The following is a 19,424-nucleotide window of genomic DNA, read 5'->3' as shown; positions in this document are numbered from 1 at the left end:
TCAAGGGTGTTCATCAGTTCGCATTTATCCGATATATACAATATATTAACTATATATACAACGTAATTTTCCGGCGAAGGGTGTTCGGCTGAACACCCTTCCACTAGTGTAGCTCCGCCCCTGCTTCCGACACCAATAATTAATGGTTTATTTATATGTTATAATTAGAGTTTAGTAGGAGGACAAACTAATGACCTATTAGCGCCAGTTATGAGTGGTTCCAACCCAATAACATTTACTACAGTACCTATTATATATCCAAAGAGGAATTCTTTCAGTAGTATCAGCTATTTACCCCACTTCCCTTCAAATTTCATTAAATTTTTAATATTTGGTTGTAAGAAAATGACTTATTTTTAGAAAGTATTTTTCTTTTATTTTTCCTACCAAACGCACCCTTCAATTCTTAATGGTCTTCCCATACTCTTCTATCTTTCTCTCATCACTTTCCTTCAATATATATACACACACACATTGACAACACAAGACACATTGCCTTCAATCTTTTCCTTCTCTCAAAAGACTCTTCTTTCTTCTCTTTATTTATTATTTTTTGAAGGATTCACAATGAGTGAAGATCCCAAGAGAATATGGATAGTGTTAATGTGTGTGATGGTGTTAATGTTGAGTTTATTAGGGGATAATTATGGGATTAAAGCAGAACCACAAGTTCCTTGTTACTTTATATTTGGTGATTCATTGGTGGATAATGGGAATAACAATGTGATTAGGTCATTGGCTAGAGCTGATTATTTGCCTTATGGTATTGATTTCGGTGGACCAACTGGCAGGTTCTCCAATGGTAAAACTACTGTTGATGTCATTGGTGAGTACAATCATAATATACTTTTATTTATTTAATTATGTTTAACACGTACATCCTTCACGTGGGAGATTCTTTCTAATAGGTCAAATACGTGAAGAAAATCTTTTTTGTCAATGGCTAGCCTTAATTTAATATCCCTAATGCTAATATTATATGTGTTAAATTATGTGATCATCTTATTCAAAAGTTTAAACTATTAGAGAGAGTAATTTTTTATTTATTCGATAATAATGCATACAACAAATGGGTGTGTGTGAAAGCCTTACCTTAAGATGTCACTTAAGGATCTGGAAGAATAAAATGGTACTTTAAAGTTCACAAATGCTAAAGATTTGTGTTTTAATAAGATTCTACATATGTACCGCAAGATAGAATTAATTATGTGCATGCATGGTGCAGCAATTAATTATGTGCATGTATGGTGCAGCTTGCTTTACAAAATTTTATTATGATAAGCAATTATTTGAGCAAGTTAATTATACCAATAACTTATTGGTTTAAATGATTGACATGTCATATCAGTTCATGGAGACAAAATAGGTTAATTATTTAAGCTTAAGCATATGAGTATATGTGCTATAGTAATATGTTAACCTGGAAAAATTAATGTTAGTAACCACCAAAAAGATATGTGATTTGAACCAATAATCCAGTTTAAAATAGTTTAACAAAACCAAAAGAGATATTATTAAAAATTCAAATTATGTGCCAACTTTAAGGTTTGAGCCATATGTGTACCTGTAACTTCAAGGGCTATTTCTTTACAAAATTTTGGTGCTTCCTAATTTTTCTCATCTCTTTTATATTTTCTCACTATATTATTATGCTATTTATTTTTGTATTTTCAGCTAGGCTTTTGGGGTTCGATGATTATATTCCACCGTATGCAAGTGCAAGGGGTCGAGAGATACTGAGGGGTGTCAATTTTGCATCTGCTGCTGCTGGAATTAGAGATGAAACTGGCCAACATTTGGTACCTTTTTAAAAAAAAAATGAATTTAAGATCTTTTATATACTGTCGGTGAACTTTATTCCGTGATAGCAATTTAGTTATAACTTTATTAGACTACGAATTATTCCTCCGTCTCGATTTATGTGGTGGTATTTGACTGAGCACGGAATTTAAGAAATAATGAAAAATGTTAGAAATGTGTAGTCTAAAACAAGTCATATAGATTTGATTGGCTATAAATCATCTCCTTAAGGGAAAAATGAGATGTTTACAGTATATCACATAAGTTGAAACGAAGAGAGTAATCAAGAGATTTACTTGTAATTACTTAATATATAACCTGATTGTGTAAAGATTATTTTAACTATCAATGTATAGCATTTAAACTTATTTTGTATTCCCTCAAACGTATTTCATCTTATATGATATCTGGTGCATAACATTTGCGAGGCTATAAAAGATAACGATAAAATTAATGAAAATTTTAAGTTAAATAATTAATAAAATTTCGAAAGGAGTTCATTTTTTTTTTGAAACAGACAAATGAAAAAAGGGTCACATAAGCTAAAACAAAGGGATTATCTTTCCTCTTGTTTCTCCTATTCTTTTTAACTAGTATCCGTACTCGTGCGTCACGCGATGCGCGGTCGATATTAAAAAATATTAATTGTAATAAATTGTATATATCAAATTATTAAATACATAAAATTATAACATTTGAGACTTCAAACTTGCACCCCTCTCCCCCCCCCCCCCCCCCCCCCCCCGCCAAAACCCACAACCAACATTTTATTTATTTTATTTTTAGCTTTGTCTTTTATTTATGTAGTCTTATCAATAGATAGAGTTTTTCTCACATAATTTCTTTATACAAATTTCTCATATCAAACTCAAATAGGCTATCCTTACTTCTTCTTCTTTTTCTGTAAATTTTGAATTTTTACTTTTTTTCTCTTTCTTTTTATATTCTTACAATACCATATATTTTTTAAAGCAAATATATTTTTCTTCTTTACCGTAATTCTACTACAAATACAAAATAATTAGTTTCTTATCTTGTAACGTTTTTAGTAAACTTTCTAATAAATCCATACTGTAGGTTTCTTTGGGATTGATGATTTAAAAACATTTAGCATTAGACACAATCTAAATTTTAAAAAACTTTATTTTCATATTCAAGGATTCGATTTAATATCACATTTGTGATTACATTAGACGTTTTGATATAACAAAACTAACATTTCTATAATATCCCGTTAATATATATATGTATGTATAAAATTTATAAATCATTAATATAAAAACATTTTGATTTAGTAAAATGATTTTTTATTATATCCAATTTGACATATTTTAACCAATTAAAAATAACTATTAAACATAATAAAGCTTTAACATCAACAACCATGGTATTGATATTTTTATTCAACAATTAATGTGAACTAATAATGAGAAGACCATATAGCAATATACACGGAAATAAATAATTTTGTTGTTGAAATGAAAATAAATTTACACAGCTACAAATAACAACTCTATAAAAGAATACCATTTTCTTTTCTTGTCTCATCTCCTTTTATTAGATCTCCTATCCAAAAGAGAAAAGTACTCTTCGCTGCATTTTGTTGTGTCGTTATGCCTCTACTTCAATTTTTCAAATTTGAGTATTGAAAAGCCATTGAAAATTAAGGATTTCCCATGAAAAATCTGTTTGAAACAACTACGACGGATTTTCGGCATAACGTCCATCGAAAATTCTAATTTTTTTTAAAGTAGTGAGTGAACACTTTTAATCTCCGTCTTTTTAACTGGTTTTTCAGGGAGGAAGGATAAGTTTTTCAGGTCAGGTAAACAATTACAGGAACATAGCTCAACAAATAGTGAGAATAATAGGAGATGCAAATTCAGCTGCAAATTATTTGAGCAAATGTATTTACTCAATTGGAGTTGGAAGCAACGATTATCTCAACAATTACTTCCTGCCTCAATACTACTTAACTAGTAGACAATACAATCCTCAACAATATGCCGATGTTCTTATCCAACAATACACTCAACAACTAAAGGTAGCTAATTATCTCTCTTTTCTTCTCCATTTATACATAATAGATCTCGAATCCAGTAAATCAATCCCTTAAATTCATGTGGTAGAATTCAAGCTGGAACTGATACATGCAATGTTCAAATTCTGAATCGTCTCTAACAAATTCCTTGCTAATGGTGTCATCCACATCCATTCGCGAAAAAATTAAATATATATAGTAAGTTGACACTCGTTGAATAAATAATGTAAGTTGCACGTTAATTTGGGATCGGAAGTAAAACCTTAGAACCTCCGGCCTAGAATCAACTATGTGTACAAGTCGAACTGTGATAATATATAGATTGATATTATATCCCATGTGTAAAGTTGTGTATGTCAGTGCCGCTCATCCAACACCCTCACCCTGACATAGAAACAATAGAGAAAAACAATGAAAGCTATATCTTGTTGTAGTTTACTTTTTTTTTTTGTTCTAAGGATAAGAAGTTATGTCACATTCATGTGATGATAAAGAGCCCGTTTGGATTGGCTTATAAGTTGGCTTATAAGCTGTTTTCAGCTTTTTTGAGTGTTTGGCTGGCCAGCTTAAAGTCATTTTATGCTTAAAATAAGCTCAAAAAAATAATTGGACCCATTTGACTTAGTTTATCTAAAGCAGCTTATAAGCTGAAAACAACTTATAAGCCAAAAAAAATAAGTTGGACTACCCCAACTTATTTTTTTCAGCTTATAAGCTGCAAACAGCTTTAAGCTGTAAGCCAATCCAAACGGGCTCAAAGATGAGAATGAAAATTAACAAGTTTCACATTTATTGCAGATTTTATGTCCTTGATCATTTAGACCTAATATACCCTGAAAGATCCCTGCTTCATTTTATTTACCTTTCCTAAATACCTTACCTAATTTTCATGAAATTTAAATATTTTCATTAACTGATATATCACTCTCCCTTTATCCAAGTTTTTATCTTTTTTTTTTTTTGAAATAAAATTTATATATGTTAAAAAAACACAAAAGTACTACATTCAACTGGACTTGGTCTTCCTAATTGTGGGCGTGTGGGCTTGTTGCTACAGACATTACACAACTATGGAGCAAGGAAGTTTGTGTTGAATGGAGTGGGCCAAATTGGATGCAGCCCAAATTCTTTGGCCCAAAACAGCCCAGATGGCAGAACTTGTGTTCAAAATATTAATGTGGCAAATCAATTATTCAACAATAAGCTGAGGGCACTTGTGGATAATTTAAACAGAAATACACCAGATGTCAAATTAATCTACATCAACGCTTATGGAATTTTTCAAGATTTAATTGATAATCCAAGAGCTTTTGGTAACTTTCTTTTCCTCCCTACTGTTTCCATTTTAATATTTCGTTTTGTCCATATTATCTGTTGTTTAAGGTTCTCTTGGCGCTTGAACTTATGGTAAAAGTATTTATCTATACTATCTTTTATATTTATCTAGCTAACACGTCTCAATTAACGCTCAACCAATTGGAACGGTAAGGTCAGATTTGAGAAAAAGAAAATTTTATAACTTAGTATGTGCCCTTTATCCTTTAAAAATAATGCTCATTGCATACTTTTTCGGTCCTGTTTATAAAAATATCCACTGTGATGGAGTTTTAAATTCCACTTTCCCTTATGAATTTAAAACTCCAAGATAAGGATTATTTTTCAATTATGTGGGCTGAAAAGTGACTGTGTGAATTAATTATTTTCCCTTTTTTCCTCCCTACTATTTCTTTTAAATTCTTCATTCAATTCAAGTAACTTTGTAATTTGTATGGTATATTATTCAAGAGGCAATATTTTTCCTATTTAGACAACACTTTTCATGAGACAAAAATACGATTTACACAAAAGCATAACCATTTAATTGACCAAAGGCCACACTTGTAAACCATTTAATGAATTGTTTTAATAATTCATCAGTAATCCATTGGTAATGACGATGGAATTTTATTTTTTTATGACAGAAGTTGTCCGCCGCTAATTCCTCTTCTTTTTGTAGCGATCAAAAAGAATTTATTTCGACCTTGTACATTGTTTAAAGACATTTCTGACGTTCGACTTTATTAACCTTTAGGATTTAGCGTGACGAATGCTGGATGTTGTGGAGTAGGACGGAATAATGGGCAAATAACATGTCTTCCATTTCAAATTCCATGTCAACACAGAGATGAATATTTATTTTGGGATGCATTTCATCCAGGTGAAGCTGCTAATATAGTTGTTGGGAGAAGATCTTATAGAGCTGAAAGGCCAACTGATGCATACCCTTTTGATATTCAACGTTTAGCACAATTGTGAAGAAAAAATAAGATGGTTAAATATATATCAATTAAAATCTACATTCTAAACAATTTGTTATTATATATGCCTATCACTAATATATATTTATTCAAGTTATTTTTATATATCGCTGTATTCTATTTTTCGTGTCGTATTTTTGTTCTTTATATGAAAATCAAATATTTTGTTTCTCGTACACCATGGCATCTCATTTCCTCAAGCATTTTTTACATGAAGAGGCACATCGTTCAAAGCTAACTCAATTACTCTCTCTTTAACTCATTTTTAACCTTAATTAATTAGAGAATTTGTGAGACTTTACATAACGAAAAGTGTATTGTTGGATGCCTGTCACGTCCCACGAGAATATGTAAGTCGTGACGCTAGTTTCGTTCTTTGCCAAACATGCTATAACTTAAAAATGTGCTCTAATTTGACATAAGTGTATCTAATTTAGAAATGTTCCCTTTTTAGAAATGCAAAAGTGCAATCGCAAATGGCAAACATTGAAACAGAAGTATAAATTGTTATTAAATTAAGTCCATTAATTACAATAGCACTGTACCCAAGTTCTTGAACTAATTTTTCACTAATTGCTTGACCAAACGCTAAAAGCCACACACAACGTAACAAACTAAGTTAGTTTAGCATTTTAATATATATAGGGATAGGGATTTAAAGTCCAGCTTTACGTCAAATCGTGCCTAAATTTGTAGGAATTTTCCTATTTTATCTTTCTATTCTCTTTTACTATTTCGCCATACTTTTCGAAATTAAGAGAAGAAGGAGATGAAGTCAAATCAATATGGTGGTATGTGGAAACAATTGATTAGGAATGTTGAGCTAACCAAACCAAGGTGTGATAGTAACTTATATCGTATTCATCAAGTCTTTGAACGCAAGTTGGCCCCGAAATAATAGATCAAGGACACGTCTGTCTCGATGTAACACAAAGAGGTAAAAAAATTTTTTTTAAGTCGAACTCTACCAAACTTCTAAAATATTAAGCCAAGTCCAACCGGAGCCAATTAGTTCAACCAAACTTTTCTATAATATATACTGCCTGACTCGAGCTTTCTAATGTTTGTCTGTGTATATGCGATTAGACATTAAAAAAATTCATAATAAACTTTTGATTAAGAAAAAAAATACAAGCATCAAGCCATCAATACTTTAGATTGAGAAATGAAATCAAATACGATTTAAGTATATAAACTAAATTGTAATACAATACATTGAATATAGAACATAAAATTGAAAATTTTGAAGCCATTAAAAAATTTAACAGTAAAATAAAAAATAGTTGAATCGAACTTCATTGACTTTTCAAAATTAATAAATTAAATTAAATTTAAATTCATCACAGTTTCGTTATATTTGAGAGAGACTAAAAATGCTCATTTTAACGAACCCAAAGGACCGGTTGACCATCTTTTTTAAAACTATTTTCTCAAAAAGAAAACGCCTCTCTCCTAGGTGCATATGGGCAGAGCAACAACGGGTGAGGATGGTCACAATCTTTTTTATTTCTGTTGACTATGAAATCGTTATTATTTAAGCACATAATGCTATAAATTATACAGTCTTACGTACAATACAATTCACCCAACATTACCAACAACTAGACCAACCCACAGAAGTTGCAATTTCATGACGTGATTTCCTTTGATTTCTTCACAATTCTGAAGTCAAAGAAGAAAAAAAGGCAATGTCCATATGGAAGCTAGCTGGATTTGGATTCCCCACAATTTTCTTTTTTCCACTTTATTATATCTCTAGCCAATATTACGTGTTTGTATACATGCCATTTAAAATAGAGTTTGTAGTATATTTTAATATAACAAAAACATCATATAACACTACTCCGGTTCTCCCTATATATATGGAGTTTGGAATCTAAAGGCAATTATTGAGGTAGCTGGACCTTTTGAAATTTATGTTAGTTGACATAAGCCGTACTTTACTATTAGGTAGGGCTCGGCCTCCGAACTGTACGTGAGCAGGGGCGATTTTAGGATGTAAAATTGAAGTACGTGAGCACATGGTCTCTCAGTAAAATTAGGTATTTTATGTATATATTTTTTAAAATTAGTATAATACTATCTGATGGAACACATGTTACAAAAAAGTTACATGGTGCACTTAGTTGAAGATTTAGTTGTTTAGCTAAAGGTCTATGGATCAAGTCCCATTTAATACATTTTTTTTCCTTCTTTTTTTAGTGGTGAACTCATGTTCCAGAAATCCTAGATTCGCCTCTGTATGTGAGATGAGTTTTTGCGTTTGTAGTATTCCAATTATAAATATCAGTTTAATAGACTTAGAAGTTTCTCCTGGTAGAAGCGGATCTGCAACAACAATGACTTGAATTATCGCACTACTACAATACGCGTTTTTTCAAGGGAAAAAAGCGACAGAAATACGTCGAAAATTATAATTTCAGTGAGGAAAACCGATATACACCGTCGGATTGTTTGATAGCCATCATTGGGTAAGTGTACATGCATTGCACATGCGTATTGCGTGAGCCAATAAGTAATTTATAAAAGAAGAGTACATTTTTCACTAAAATAAATTGTCTATATGATGAAAATGAATATTATTGCGTGGACATAATAGTTGAATTCAATATTTACAATCAATGTGAATTTAGTTAAATTAATTCAATTATTTGTAACTATAGATATTTTAGTATATGAGAGACAAGTATTTATGTTGTTGTATCTAACATAATATCTCTTTATAAACGGCGTTCTTAGCGTATTTTACGTTCTCTTATATTGTTTTAGTTGCTCTATCATGCTTTAACCTTTTTATCATAGAAATTGATATCACTTTTGAAAGTGTAACCTATAGCTGTTCAAGTGAAAAATCATGTTGTAACATATATAACATAATATTTAATATGCTTTATTTATTTCGTGCTTTTAATATAACATAGATAGATTAATTTAAAACGAAAATGGTATTTTTTGACAACTGGAAAAATTAAACGAACACCAACAGAGTCCCTCGTTATTGTTTACCCCGGATTCGGATAATCAATTGAATTTGTAAATGGGTATAGGATATGTGCTTCGTTCTTGATGTGTGTTGGATAAAGAAAGCAGGTATTTGAGAGCACCTTAATAAAACGGCTAAAGATGATAGTTGGCTAATAACACAAATGTCCGTGTATAATGTATGATACTTGATGGATTGAATGCAATGACAATAATGACGAGTGGCCTTGGCCGAATCAAATAATGAGAGAGATTGTATATATGAACTCTTCTATTACAAGTGTTCTTTAGAAAGTAAAAGGAGCCAACCCCTCTCAGGGAGGAGAACATTCTCTATTTATAGTGCCCTGCTCCTAGATCTCACACAAATGAGGACTAATAAAATAATCATGACAAGGACAGCCCTTCACGGATTTGGTGGGATTGGACTGACGGCACCGTCTGACACACGCATGGTAGGTAGTTGACTATGGCAGCACGCTACTGGCGCGGGGTCCGTATGCAACGGCCACTCAAGTCATCGTTCTCGGATGCTCGGGTCCCCGGGCTTGGGCGTTCCGACAATGCCGAAGGCGGATCAGTCGATGCCCTACTCCGTCCCAAACAATACCCCGGTCAAGGGCTAATAGTACCCGGTGCATTCTTATTCTTGCCTCGGGTTTCGGTCCCACCGGTTTGGCTTACATCCGGTTTTTACCGTATACAGATAGCCCCACACTTCTCGGATCTGCGGTCTACCGGAGTAACGGGAAGTGGATTATCCCCGAAAACCGGTGATTCCTGCAGCTCGTTGTTATCTTTTCATTTTGGCGGGAACGGCTGCGCAATGTCTCCGCTTTCGTCGGCCACGTGTCCCGCTCCGGATGGTTCGCCTCTGCCAACCGCCTTTTTCACGTCGTTTCGAGTCATTCCAAATTAATGACGGGACACGTGGCGCCCCCTGATTGGCCATCCTCGGTAACCGCTCCTTTTCTTCGCCTATATAAGGCCCTCCATCTCCTCATTTCTCCACTTTCACGCATTTTGCTCCTCTTCAACTTCACACCATTCTCTGCACTTTTTCATCTCCATTTCACCCAATCAATCTTCCCATTCGATCTGTAGCAGGTTCTTTGGTGCACACAATCGTGCGAAAGAGCCAATTCTGTTTCCTCCTCTTATAGTCGTCACTAGTCTCTTCATCTTTATTAAATCCCTCTCTCGGGCCTTCCCTCTTTCTCGTCATCTCGATGTCTGAATCCACTTCTCATGATGCTCCACCGGTATCGTCCCCAAGGGCCGAGCCTGCGACCCCGGTTAAATTCGAGCCCACGGCCTCGGATATCATACCGGCCAAGTTCAACTTTAACAAGGACCTTGAGGTCGAGAAGCCTTCCTCCGTTTCAGACAAGGGTTTTGACGTGAGGCGGTATCCCTCGTCTATCACCGAGGAGAGGCTCGACATAGTCCGGGCCGATTGCGGGTGGGACACCCGTCCGGTTCGAGTTTTCGCCCCCGGGCCAGGTGAATCTGTTACCGACCATCGTGAAGGGTTTTTATATGTTTATACATACCCCTTCACTCTCAAACTCGATCCCCCGGTGGATCCGGTCATCCTCGACATGTGCCGGACCTACGGTGTCACATTGGCCCAGATCGGCCCAAATATTTGGAGGGTCGTAGCGTGGCTCCGGTTGTTAGCCAACAGTGCTGATAAGGAGCTCACCTTGGCCCACCTGATACGCCTATACTCCCCGAGGCTGTTCCGGGGTGGCGTAATGAAACTGGCCAAACGCAGCCGGAATCCCTTCTTCTCGAAAATGGACGAGGACAGGGACCGGGGGTGGTTGGAGCGGTATGTCCGGGTGAAGACCGAGGACATCATCCCGGCCGATCACATGCCCTTCCCGGAGAAATGGAACAACAAGCGTAAGTCCTAAGTCTCGAATAATTGCCTTAGCGTTGCCTTGTTAAATTTTTATTCGGCCTTCTCACTGTCTTTTCTCTGCTTCCGTCAGCCAACGGGTACGTTCCTCCCGTCATTCGGAATCTGAGTGACTGGGTCACCGTTCTCCTCGACCAGCATCCTTATGACGACCGGACATGGGCCCACTTGTCGCGCGGCCGATGGGTCGCCCAGAACCACGGTAGCCCTCTACCTCCATTCAGCTGCATCTTCCTTTATTCGTTTCGTCCTTCGACCTTCTCTAACATCTTATTTTTTCAGGTTTGCCCAAGGGCTCGGTAGCCCCCAGACCGGAATCGGGGACCGTTCCCTCAGTACCGGCATCCGAGTTTGACACAGCGGGTTCTTCCCGTGTTCTTGCCGACACTGCAAAAAGAAAACGGCCCTCCGAGAAGGGGCAGACGCCGAAAAGGAAGAAAGCAAGAAGCGTCGCTCGGTCCTCAAGGGAAGAGACGGAGCCCGACATCATTATCTGGAGTGTCGGCTCTGTTCCCTCCGTGGCTCCAACACCGGAGGAGGCGGTCTCCGTTCCACCCCTTCCTTCTATCGGCGAAGGTCTGCTGGTTCCTGCTCCACATTCAGGTGCGGAAGAAATACTTTCACCGGCTCCTCTTCGGTCGATTGACTTTGTCGACATTTCAGGTGAAACTTCCTCGGAAGACACTCCCCTGCAAAGGAAAAGGTCTGGGGAAGCGACTGCTGCTGAAGCCGACAAAAGGCCCGCCCCAGTACCGGAGAGCGAGGCCCCCATAGGTGCTCGCTCGTCTCCCGAGCATGGGCCTGCTAAAATTGCGGAGCCCCCGGCCTTTGCCGAAAATATTGAGGCTGCTCCAAGTTCATCTTCCCCGGCTCTGCGGGTGGATGATTTCGATGATATGTTCTCCAGAACTCCCCCCGCCACTGGTGAAGCTGCGGGCTTTGGTCATCTCCCTATTCCTCGGGCCACGAGGTCGGCCAACCGGACCAACGACTCTGGTGCCAGGGATAACTTGGTGAATATTTTCCCGGCCCCGAGCGTGGAACCAAGGAGAACCCGATCGGCAGTAATCACCGTCCCCGAGGACTGCAGCTTCTTGTCGTGTCCGGTGGGTGTAGCGAGCTTTTTCCGACCCCTTGTATCTGATTCGGACAGGCGCAAAATGACCGGGGTCACCTGGCAGTGACTCATTAACGAGGGTGTGCACGCGGGCAACCGGGTAAGGTTCTTAGCCATCTTCGTATAATTTATCTGGGGATTTTACCCTTACTTCGCCTAAGTCTTCTAACTTGTTCTACCTGCAGAGTGTGGTGCTGGTTAATGAAGCTTTCATCCGTGCCCAACATGAGATAGACGATCTTCGAGGCCAACTGGATGCCCAGGGCCGAGAAACGGAGAAGTACCAGCATCTTCTTCAGGAGAAGGAGGAAGAGTTGAATCGGGCGGCCGTGCTGGCCAACCTCCGTCCCGAGCTTGACGCGGCTAAGGACGAGAACCGTCGTTTGAAGAGTGAACTGGTCGCTATGTCCGACTATAACCGGAGCCTTGAGTCTGAAAAAATCGGCCTTAACCGGGATAAAGCCCAGTTTTCCTCGAGGCTAGATGAGCTCGAGACCACGGTTTCCCGACTCCGAGGAGAGCTGGACTCGGTGAAGGCTGATGCAACGGGCTTGGCCGAGAGGAACCGGCAGCTGGAGTCCGAGGCCGCCTTGTCCAACGAGCGTAGAAGGGTGTTCGAGGAAAAAGCAGAGGAGCGGTCTCGGATATGCGAAGGCCTAAGGGCCGAGCTCGAAGAGGCGGTTATCGCCAACAACGACCTTAAGGCCGAGCTGGAGGCAGCCACTGGTAGGACAAGTGTCCTTGAGGAAGACCGGGCTGATCTGGAAGCGAAATTGGCCAAGGCTGAGGCCGACTTGGAAGAAACCTGGAGAAGTATTGAGGCGGCCGAGGCTCACACCGCCATTGTTGCCGAGTATGAGAAGTGGAAGTCTCGGCGGATCACTCTCGAGCAAGCCTAACACGGTCTCTCGGATCTTCCGGCCCTGATACTCGAGGCCAAGAGGATGGAGGAAGAAGCCAATCATGCCCTCGGGTCCGAGTCAGACGACTCCGAGCGAACTGTGTCCGAGCACTCATCCACTTCCAGCCATGCCGGATAGTATGGGGCTTATGCCTTGCTTTTTGTTTTTGTTTTTTGCCTTTGTAGGACTTTGTTTTTCTTTTGATGTAAGAGATATCCATTGTATAAATAAAAAATGCATCTTTGTTGCTTCTTCGTTTGAATGTTTACTCGTTGCTTTTGCTACAGTTGCTGATCCGTTCTAGGACAAGTCGACTCGTAGTCGTTAAATCATCGTGCCCGTAGGTCTTATCCGATATTTTGGGGCCGGTGGCTTATCAAATTTTGGCTAGGATCATTATGATCTCGTCGCCTTTGTCGAATTTCGATCATGGTACCCGGCGTAGGGTATGCGAACGAGGCAGTATCGAATACGGTTTTTATCAACTGGGCAAAGTATATTTGATAGGAAGTTGTTATCCCAACTTTTGATAACTTTTTGCAGAATGCTTATACATATGAGAATTTTAACTCTTTCTTCTTTAGCCGTAGCAAATGTAAAATGAGACACGATTCGTTATGATCGTTTGGTCCTTACATTGGAGGCTATGGCCGGTGGCCGGGCCTTAACTTTGCCGTAGCAAAATGCTAAATGGGACACGATTCATTATGATCGTTTGGTCCTTACATTGGAGGCTATGGCCGGTGGCCGGGCCTTAACTTTGCCGTAGCAAAATGCTAAATGGGACACGATTCATTATGATCGTTTGGTCCTTACATTGGAGGCTATGGCCGGTGGCGGGGCTTTAACTTTGCCGTAGCAAATGTTAAGCTTCTCCGTCTGCTTTAACCGGGGTCATCTTCAGTGTGGCATAGTACTCCCCTAGCACTTATCCGATGTCCGAGGTCGGATGAGTGCTATTATGTCCCCAATCGGAGGATGTGACACCGGGTATCCGGGTACTTGCCCTTCATATCCGTTAAGTAACATGTTGTACTCGTTGCCTCATTAAAAACCTTGTCGGAAAACCCATTTTGGGATAAAACCGGACTAAGGAAAAGAGTGCAACACGTGTTTTCAGGCCTAAGACTCTAACTTTATCCCGCTCTTGACTTCCTGCAAGATAGAAAAGTTAATAAGAGAATGTGGGTAGACCATACCTCAGCAGTAGTATCTCTTCAGATGGGCCACGTTCCAGTTATTACGCAGACGCTGCCCGCCCATGGACTCCAATTGGTACGATCTTTTGCCTGTTATTCCGGTTATCTTGTACGGGCCTTCCCAGTTCGGCCCCAGCTTTCCTTCGTTGGGGTTCTTGGTGTGCAAGGTAACTTTTCGAAGCACTAAATCCCCAACTTGGAAATACCGAAAGTTGGCTCTTCGGTTGTAGTATCTTTCCATCCTCTGGTTTTGGGCCGTCATGCGGACCGACGCGCTTTCGCGCAGTTCATCTGCGAGGTCGAGCTTCACGGCCATGGCCTCCCCATTTGACCCCTCGGTGGTATACTTGAAACGGAGGGTCGGTTCGCCGACTTCCACGGGGACAAGGGCTTCGGCTCCGTAAACCAATGAGAATGGGGTTTCTCCCGTGCTCGATTTGGACGTGGCTCTGTATGCCCACAGCACCTCAAGTCTTTTCCTCATATTTTGGATTATTGTTTTGTTCGTGGATTCTGTCTGTCCGTTTGCACATGGGTGATACGGGGTTGACACGATTTTCTTGATCTTCAACCCCTCGAGGAAATCGGTGACCTTGCCACCCACGAACTGAGGACCGTTATCACAAGTAATCTCGGAGGGGACGCCGAAGCGGCAGATGATGTGATCCCATATGAAGTCGATGACTTCCTTCTCTCTTATCTTCTCGAGGGCCTGTGCTTCAACCCATTTAGAAAAATAGTCAGTCATAAACAGAATGAAACGGGCCTTACCTGGTGCCTGAGGTAACGGACCCACAATGTCCATTCCCCACTTCATGAAAGGCCAGAGTGAGATCACCGAATGCAGTACCTCCTCGGGCTGGTGGATCATCGGAGCGTGCTTCTGACATCCGTCGCATTTTCGGACAAAGATTTTAGCGTCATTATCCATCCGATTCCAGTAATAACCGGCCCTGATGATTTTTCGAACCAGAGCTTCCGCACCGGAGTGGTTACTGCAGGTTCCCTCGTGTACCTCTCTTATCACGTATTCCGTTTCACCAGGACCCAAACACTTGGCCAAAGGACCGAGGAAAGAGCGTCGATACAGTTGACCGTCCACTAAGCAAAAGCGGGCAGCCTTGGTCCGTAGCGATCGTGACTCCTTCGGGTCATTTGGGAGCTTACCATCACGCAAGTAGTCGATGTACTTGTTGCGCCAATCCCAGGTCAATCCCATTGTGTGTATTTCAGCGTGCCCGGTTTCTATGGCTGTGTTCGATAAGTGCACCGTTGCCCCGAGGTCGATTTCCTCCCCCTCGACCGAGGATCCCAAGTTTGCTAATGCATCGGCTTCGTTGTTCTGCTCCCTTGGTACATGCTGCATGATCCATTCTTTGAATTGATGAAGTACCACTTGGGTTATTTTGAGGTATCGCTGCATCCGTTCGTCCTTTACCTCGAACACTCCGTTCACCTGGTTCACGACCAAAAGCGAGTCGCACTTTGCTTCGATTGTTTCGGCTCCCAAGCTCCAAGCTAATTCCAAACCTGCAATCATAGCCTCATACTCGGCTTCATTGTTAGTCAGCCTAGCAGTTCTAACGGACTGTCGGATGACCTCCCTGGCCGGGGTCCTAAGGACAATCCCGAGTCCGGAACCTCTAAGATTCGAGGCCCCGTCTGTATGTAGAGACCAAACGCCCGTGATCTTTCCCGAGGTAAGCAAAAGTTCCTTCTCGACCTCGGGGACCATGGCCGGGGTAAAGTCTGCCAGAAAATCGGCCAAGATTTGGGATTTGATGGCTGTTCGAGGTTTGTACTCGATATCGTAACCGCTAATTTCTACAGCCCATTTTGTTAATCTACCCGATAACTCGGGTTTATGCATTATGTTTTTTAAAGGGTAAGTGGTTATTACATATGGCATTGAAAATAAGGTTTGAGCTTTCTGGAAGCGCTTACCAATGCTAATGCTAGCTTTTCCAAATGGGGATAACGGGTCTCTGCATCCCCCAAAGTTCTACTCACATAATAGATAGGGAATTGCGTACCTGATTCTTCTCGGACCAAAACGCCGCTTACCGCCATTTCGGAGACTGCTAGGTAGAGAAAAAGCGGCTCATCAGGCTTCGGTGTGTGCAGTAACGGGGGGCTGGACAGATACTTCTTCAACTCCCTTAGGGCTTCTTGGCACTCCGGTGTCCAATCGAAGTCGTTCTTCTTCCTGAGCAAAGAGAAGAAACGGTGACTCTTGTCCGAGGACCTCGAAATGAAGCGACTCAGCGCCGCTATCTGCCCGGTGAGCTTCTGTACCCCCTTTATGTTGTTCACGACCTCGATGTCCTCGATGGCCTTGATCTTGTCCGGGTTGATTTCAATTCCCCGGTTTGACACCATGAACCCCAGAAATTTACCGGACCTTACGCCGAAGGCACACTTTTCCGGGTTTAGTTTCATGTTGTATCTGCGGAGTACATCGAAGGTTTCCTGCAAATGCTTTAAATGGTCCTCTGTTTCCAGGGACTTAATAACCATATCGTCAACATAAACCTCCATTGTTTTCCCTATTTGTTCTTCCAACATCCCATTAACTAGGCGTTGGTAAGTTGCACTGGCATTTTTTACTCCGAAAGGCATGACGTTATAACAGTAAGTCCCATAACGGGTGATGAAGGATGTTTTCTCTTGATCCTCCGGGTGCATCTAGATTTGGTTGTACCTGGAGTAAGCATCGAGAAAACTTAACATTTCATGCCCGGCCGTCGCATCGATCATTCTGTCGATGTGAGGCAATGGAAATGAATCCTTCGGACATGCCTTGTTTAAATCCTTATAATCGACACACATTCGAAGTTTATTACCTTTTTTGGGCACCATCACCAAGTTAGCAAGCCAGTCCGGGTATTTGACCTCCCGGATGGAGCCTATATTCAAAAGCTTTGTTACCTCGTCTTTCACGAAGGCGTGTTTTTGCTCTGACATGGGCCTTCTCTTTTGCTTCACCGGTTGAAATTTTCCGTCCAAGCTGAGTTTGTGGGACGCTACTTCCGGCGATATACCTGTCATGTCTACTTGCGACTATGCAAAGCAATCGGCGTTAGCTTGAAGAAATTCAATTAATTTATGCCTGAGCTCCGGGATAAGCCCCGTGCCCAGGTATACCTTCCTGTCCGGTAAGAACTCGAACAAAATGATCTGCTCCAGCTCCTCCACGGTTGACTTGGTCGCGTCCGAGTCATCCGGCATGACGAAGGATCTGGGCATCCCGAAGTCATCCTCTTCATGTACTGGATCCGGTCCAGTGCACTTTAATTGCTATTGGGGGACCTGCCCTCCGGTTGTACCCTTCTCTTCCTGAGCCGGTTTCTCGTCTATTGCAAACATTTCCTTTGCTGCGGGCTGCTCGCCCCGGATGGTTTTCACCCCCTCCGGAGTGGGGAATTTCAGCAACTGATGCAGTGTTGAGGGAACTGCCTTCATGCTATGTATCCAAGGTCTGCCCAATAACGCATTATATTTCATGTCTCCTTCGATCACATAGAACATTGTTTGCTGTATGGTGCCATCCACATTTACGGGCAATGAGATCTCTCCCTTCGTGGTTTCGCTAGCCATATTAAACCCGCTGAGTACCCGAACTACCGGCACAATCCTGTCGAGCAACCCTAGCTGTTCGACCACTCCCCATCGGATGATGTTGGCCGAGCTACCTGGGTCAACCAAAATTCGTTTAACCTTAGTTTTAAAGACAAGTACAGAAATTACCAGTGCATCGTTGTGCGGCTAAACGATGCCTTCCGCGTCTTCGTCATCGAAGAAAATAGATCCCCTGGTCGAATGGTCTCGGATGCGTTTTTCATGAACAATTGAGACCTTGGTCCGTTTCATTACCGGTTCCCGAGGGACGTCAATACCTCCAACTATCATGTTGATCGTATGCTGGTGTTCGACCGGTTCGACCCTTCGATGAGCTTCCCGCTCTTTGTAGTGACTTTTGGCTCGCTCGCTCAATAGATCTCGAAGGTGGCCGTTTTTTAATAACCGGGCTACCTCTTCTCTCAATTGGCGGCAATCCTCAGTTTTGTGACCATGGATTCCGTGATACTCACACACCACGCTAGGATCCCGCTGTCCCGGGTCTGACCTCAGTGGTTTCGGCCATCGCACATCCGGTACTCAGCCGATAGCCGATACATGGCCCGAGGTATTGACGTTGAAGTTGTACTCCGAAATCTTCGGCGGACCCCTATGGTTGACAGAACTTCCGGCGTCGCTTCTGAACGAGAGTTCCCGGCTGTTCGACGGGCGCTCGACCCGCTTGCTACCTCGACCGGAGAGGTGGTTTGGGTTCTCCTTCGACCCGTCCGACCTGGAGTTTGGTCTCTCCGGGTGGGAGTATGGTCGAAACTTTTCTTTTGATGATTCAGACTTCATCTCATAACCCTTCCTCGACTTCTCGAAACCTCTATCCACTTTTAACTTTACCGGGGAGAGCTCGAACTGATCATCCTCCACCCGAATCTTCGATTCATACCGATTGTGGACATCGGCCCATGTCACGGCCTCGTATTCCAGCAAATTTTCCTTCAACTTGGCCGAGGCAACTGAACTTAGCATGTTGAGCCCTTTTGTGAAGGCTTGTGCGGCCCATTCTTCTGGCACCGGGGGTAGCTCCATCCGTTCCCTCTGGAACCGGGTTACGAACTCCCGTAGTAGCTCATCGTCCCTTTGAGTTATCCAGAATATATCGGCCTTGCGGGCTTGCACCTTTATGGCACCGGCATGTGCCTTTACGAAGGCATCGGCGAGCATTTCGAAAGAAGTGATCGAGTGCTCGGGTAGATGGTCATACTACGTCAGCGCTCCCTTCGACAGAGTTTCCCCAATTTTTTTTAGCAATACCGACTCGATCTCATCTTCTTCCATATCATTGCCTTTTATGGCACAAGTATATGAGGTCACGTGCTCGTGCGGGTCCGTGGTGTCGTCATACTTCTGTATGTCGGGCATCTTGAACCTCTTCGGGATCAATTTCGGGGCTGCACTCGGTGGAAAAGGCCTTTGGATGTACCTTTTCGAATTCGGCCCCTTCAGTAAAGGTGGAGCCCCCGGTATCTGGTCCACCCGAGAATTGTATGTCTCGACCCTCTTTTCGGTCGAATCTACCCGTTTCGCCAAAG

General features: G+C 41.4%; 1 protein-coding gene across 1 annotated transcript; it reads left to right on the top strand.

Annotated features, from left to right (window-relative positions):
• The first annotated feature begins 455 nt into the window (after positions 1-455).
• Positions 456-6,314, top strand: LOC132618513 (GDSL esterase/lipase At5g45670-like). Its single transcript, XM_060333548.1, has 5 exons — positions 456-826; positions 1,675-1,799; positions 3,599-3,844; positions 4,899-5,154; positions 5,913-6,314. The coding sequence occupies exons 1-5, from the start codon at positions 568-570 to the stop codon at positions 6,134-6,136; spliced, it is 1,110 nt and encodes a 369-aa protein (XP_060189531.1). The 5' UTR covers positions 456-567; the 3' UTR covers positions 6,137-6,314.
• The last annotated feature ends 13,110 nt before the right edge of the window (positions 6,315-19,424 follow it).

The sequence above is a fragment of the Lycium barbarum genome, chromosome 11 (assembly GCF_019175385.1).
Source record: "Lycium barbarum isolate Lr01 chromosome 11, ASM1917538v2, whole genome shotgun sequence".
NCBI lineage: Eukaryota > Viridiplantae > Streptophyta > Magnoliopsida > Solanales > Solanaceae > Lycium > Lycium barbarum.
This window is presented reverse-complemented; position numbering and strand designations above follow the sequence as displayed.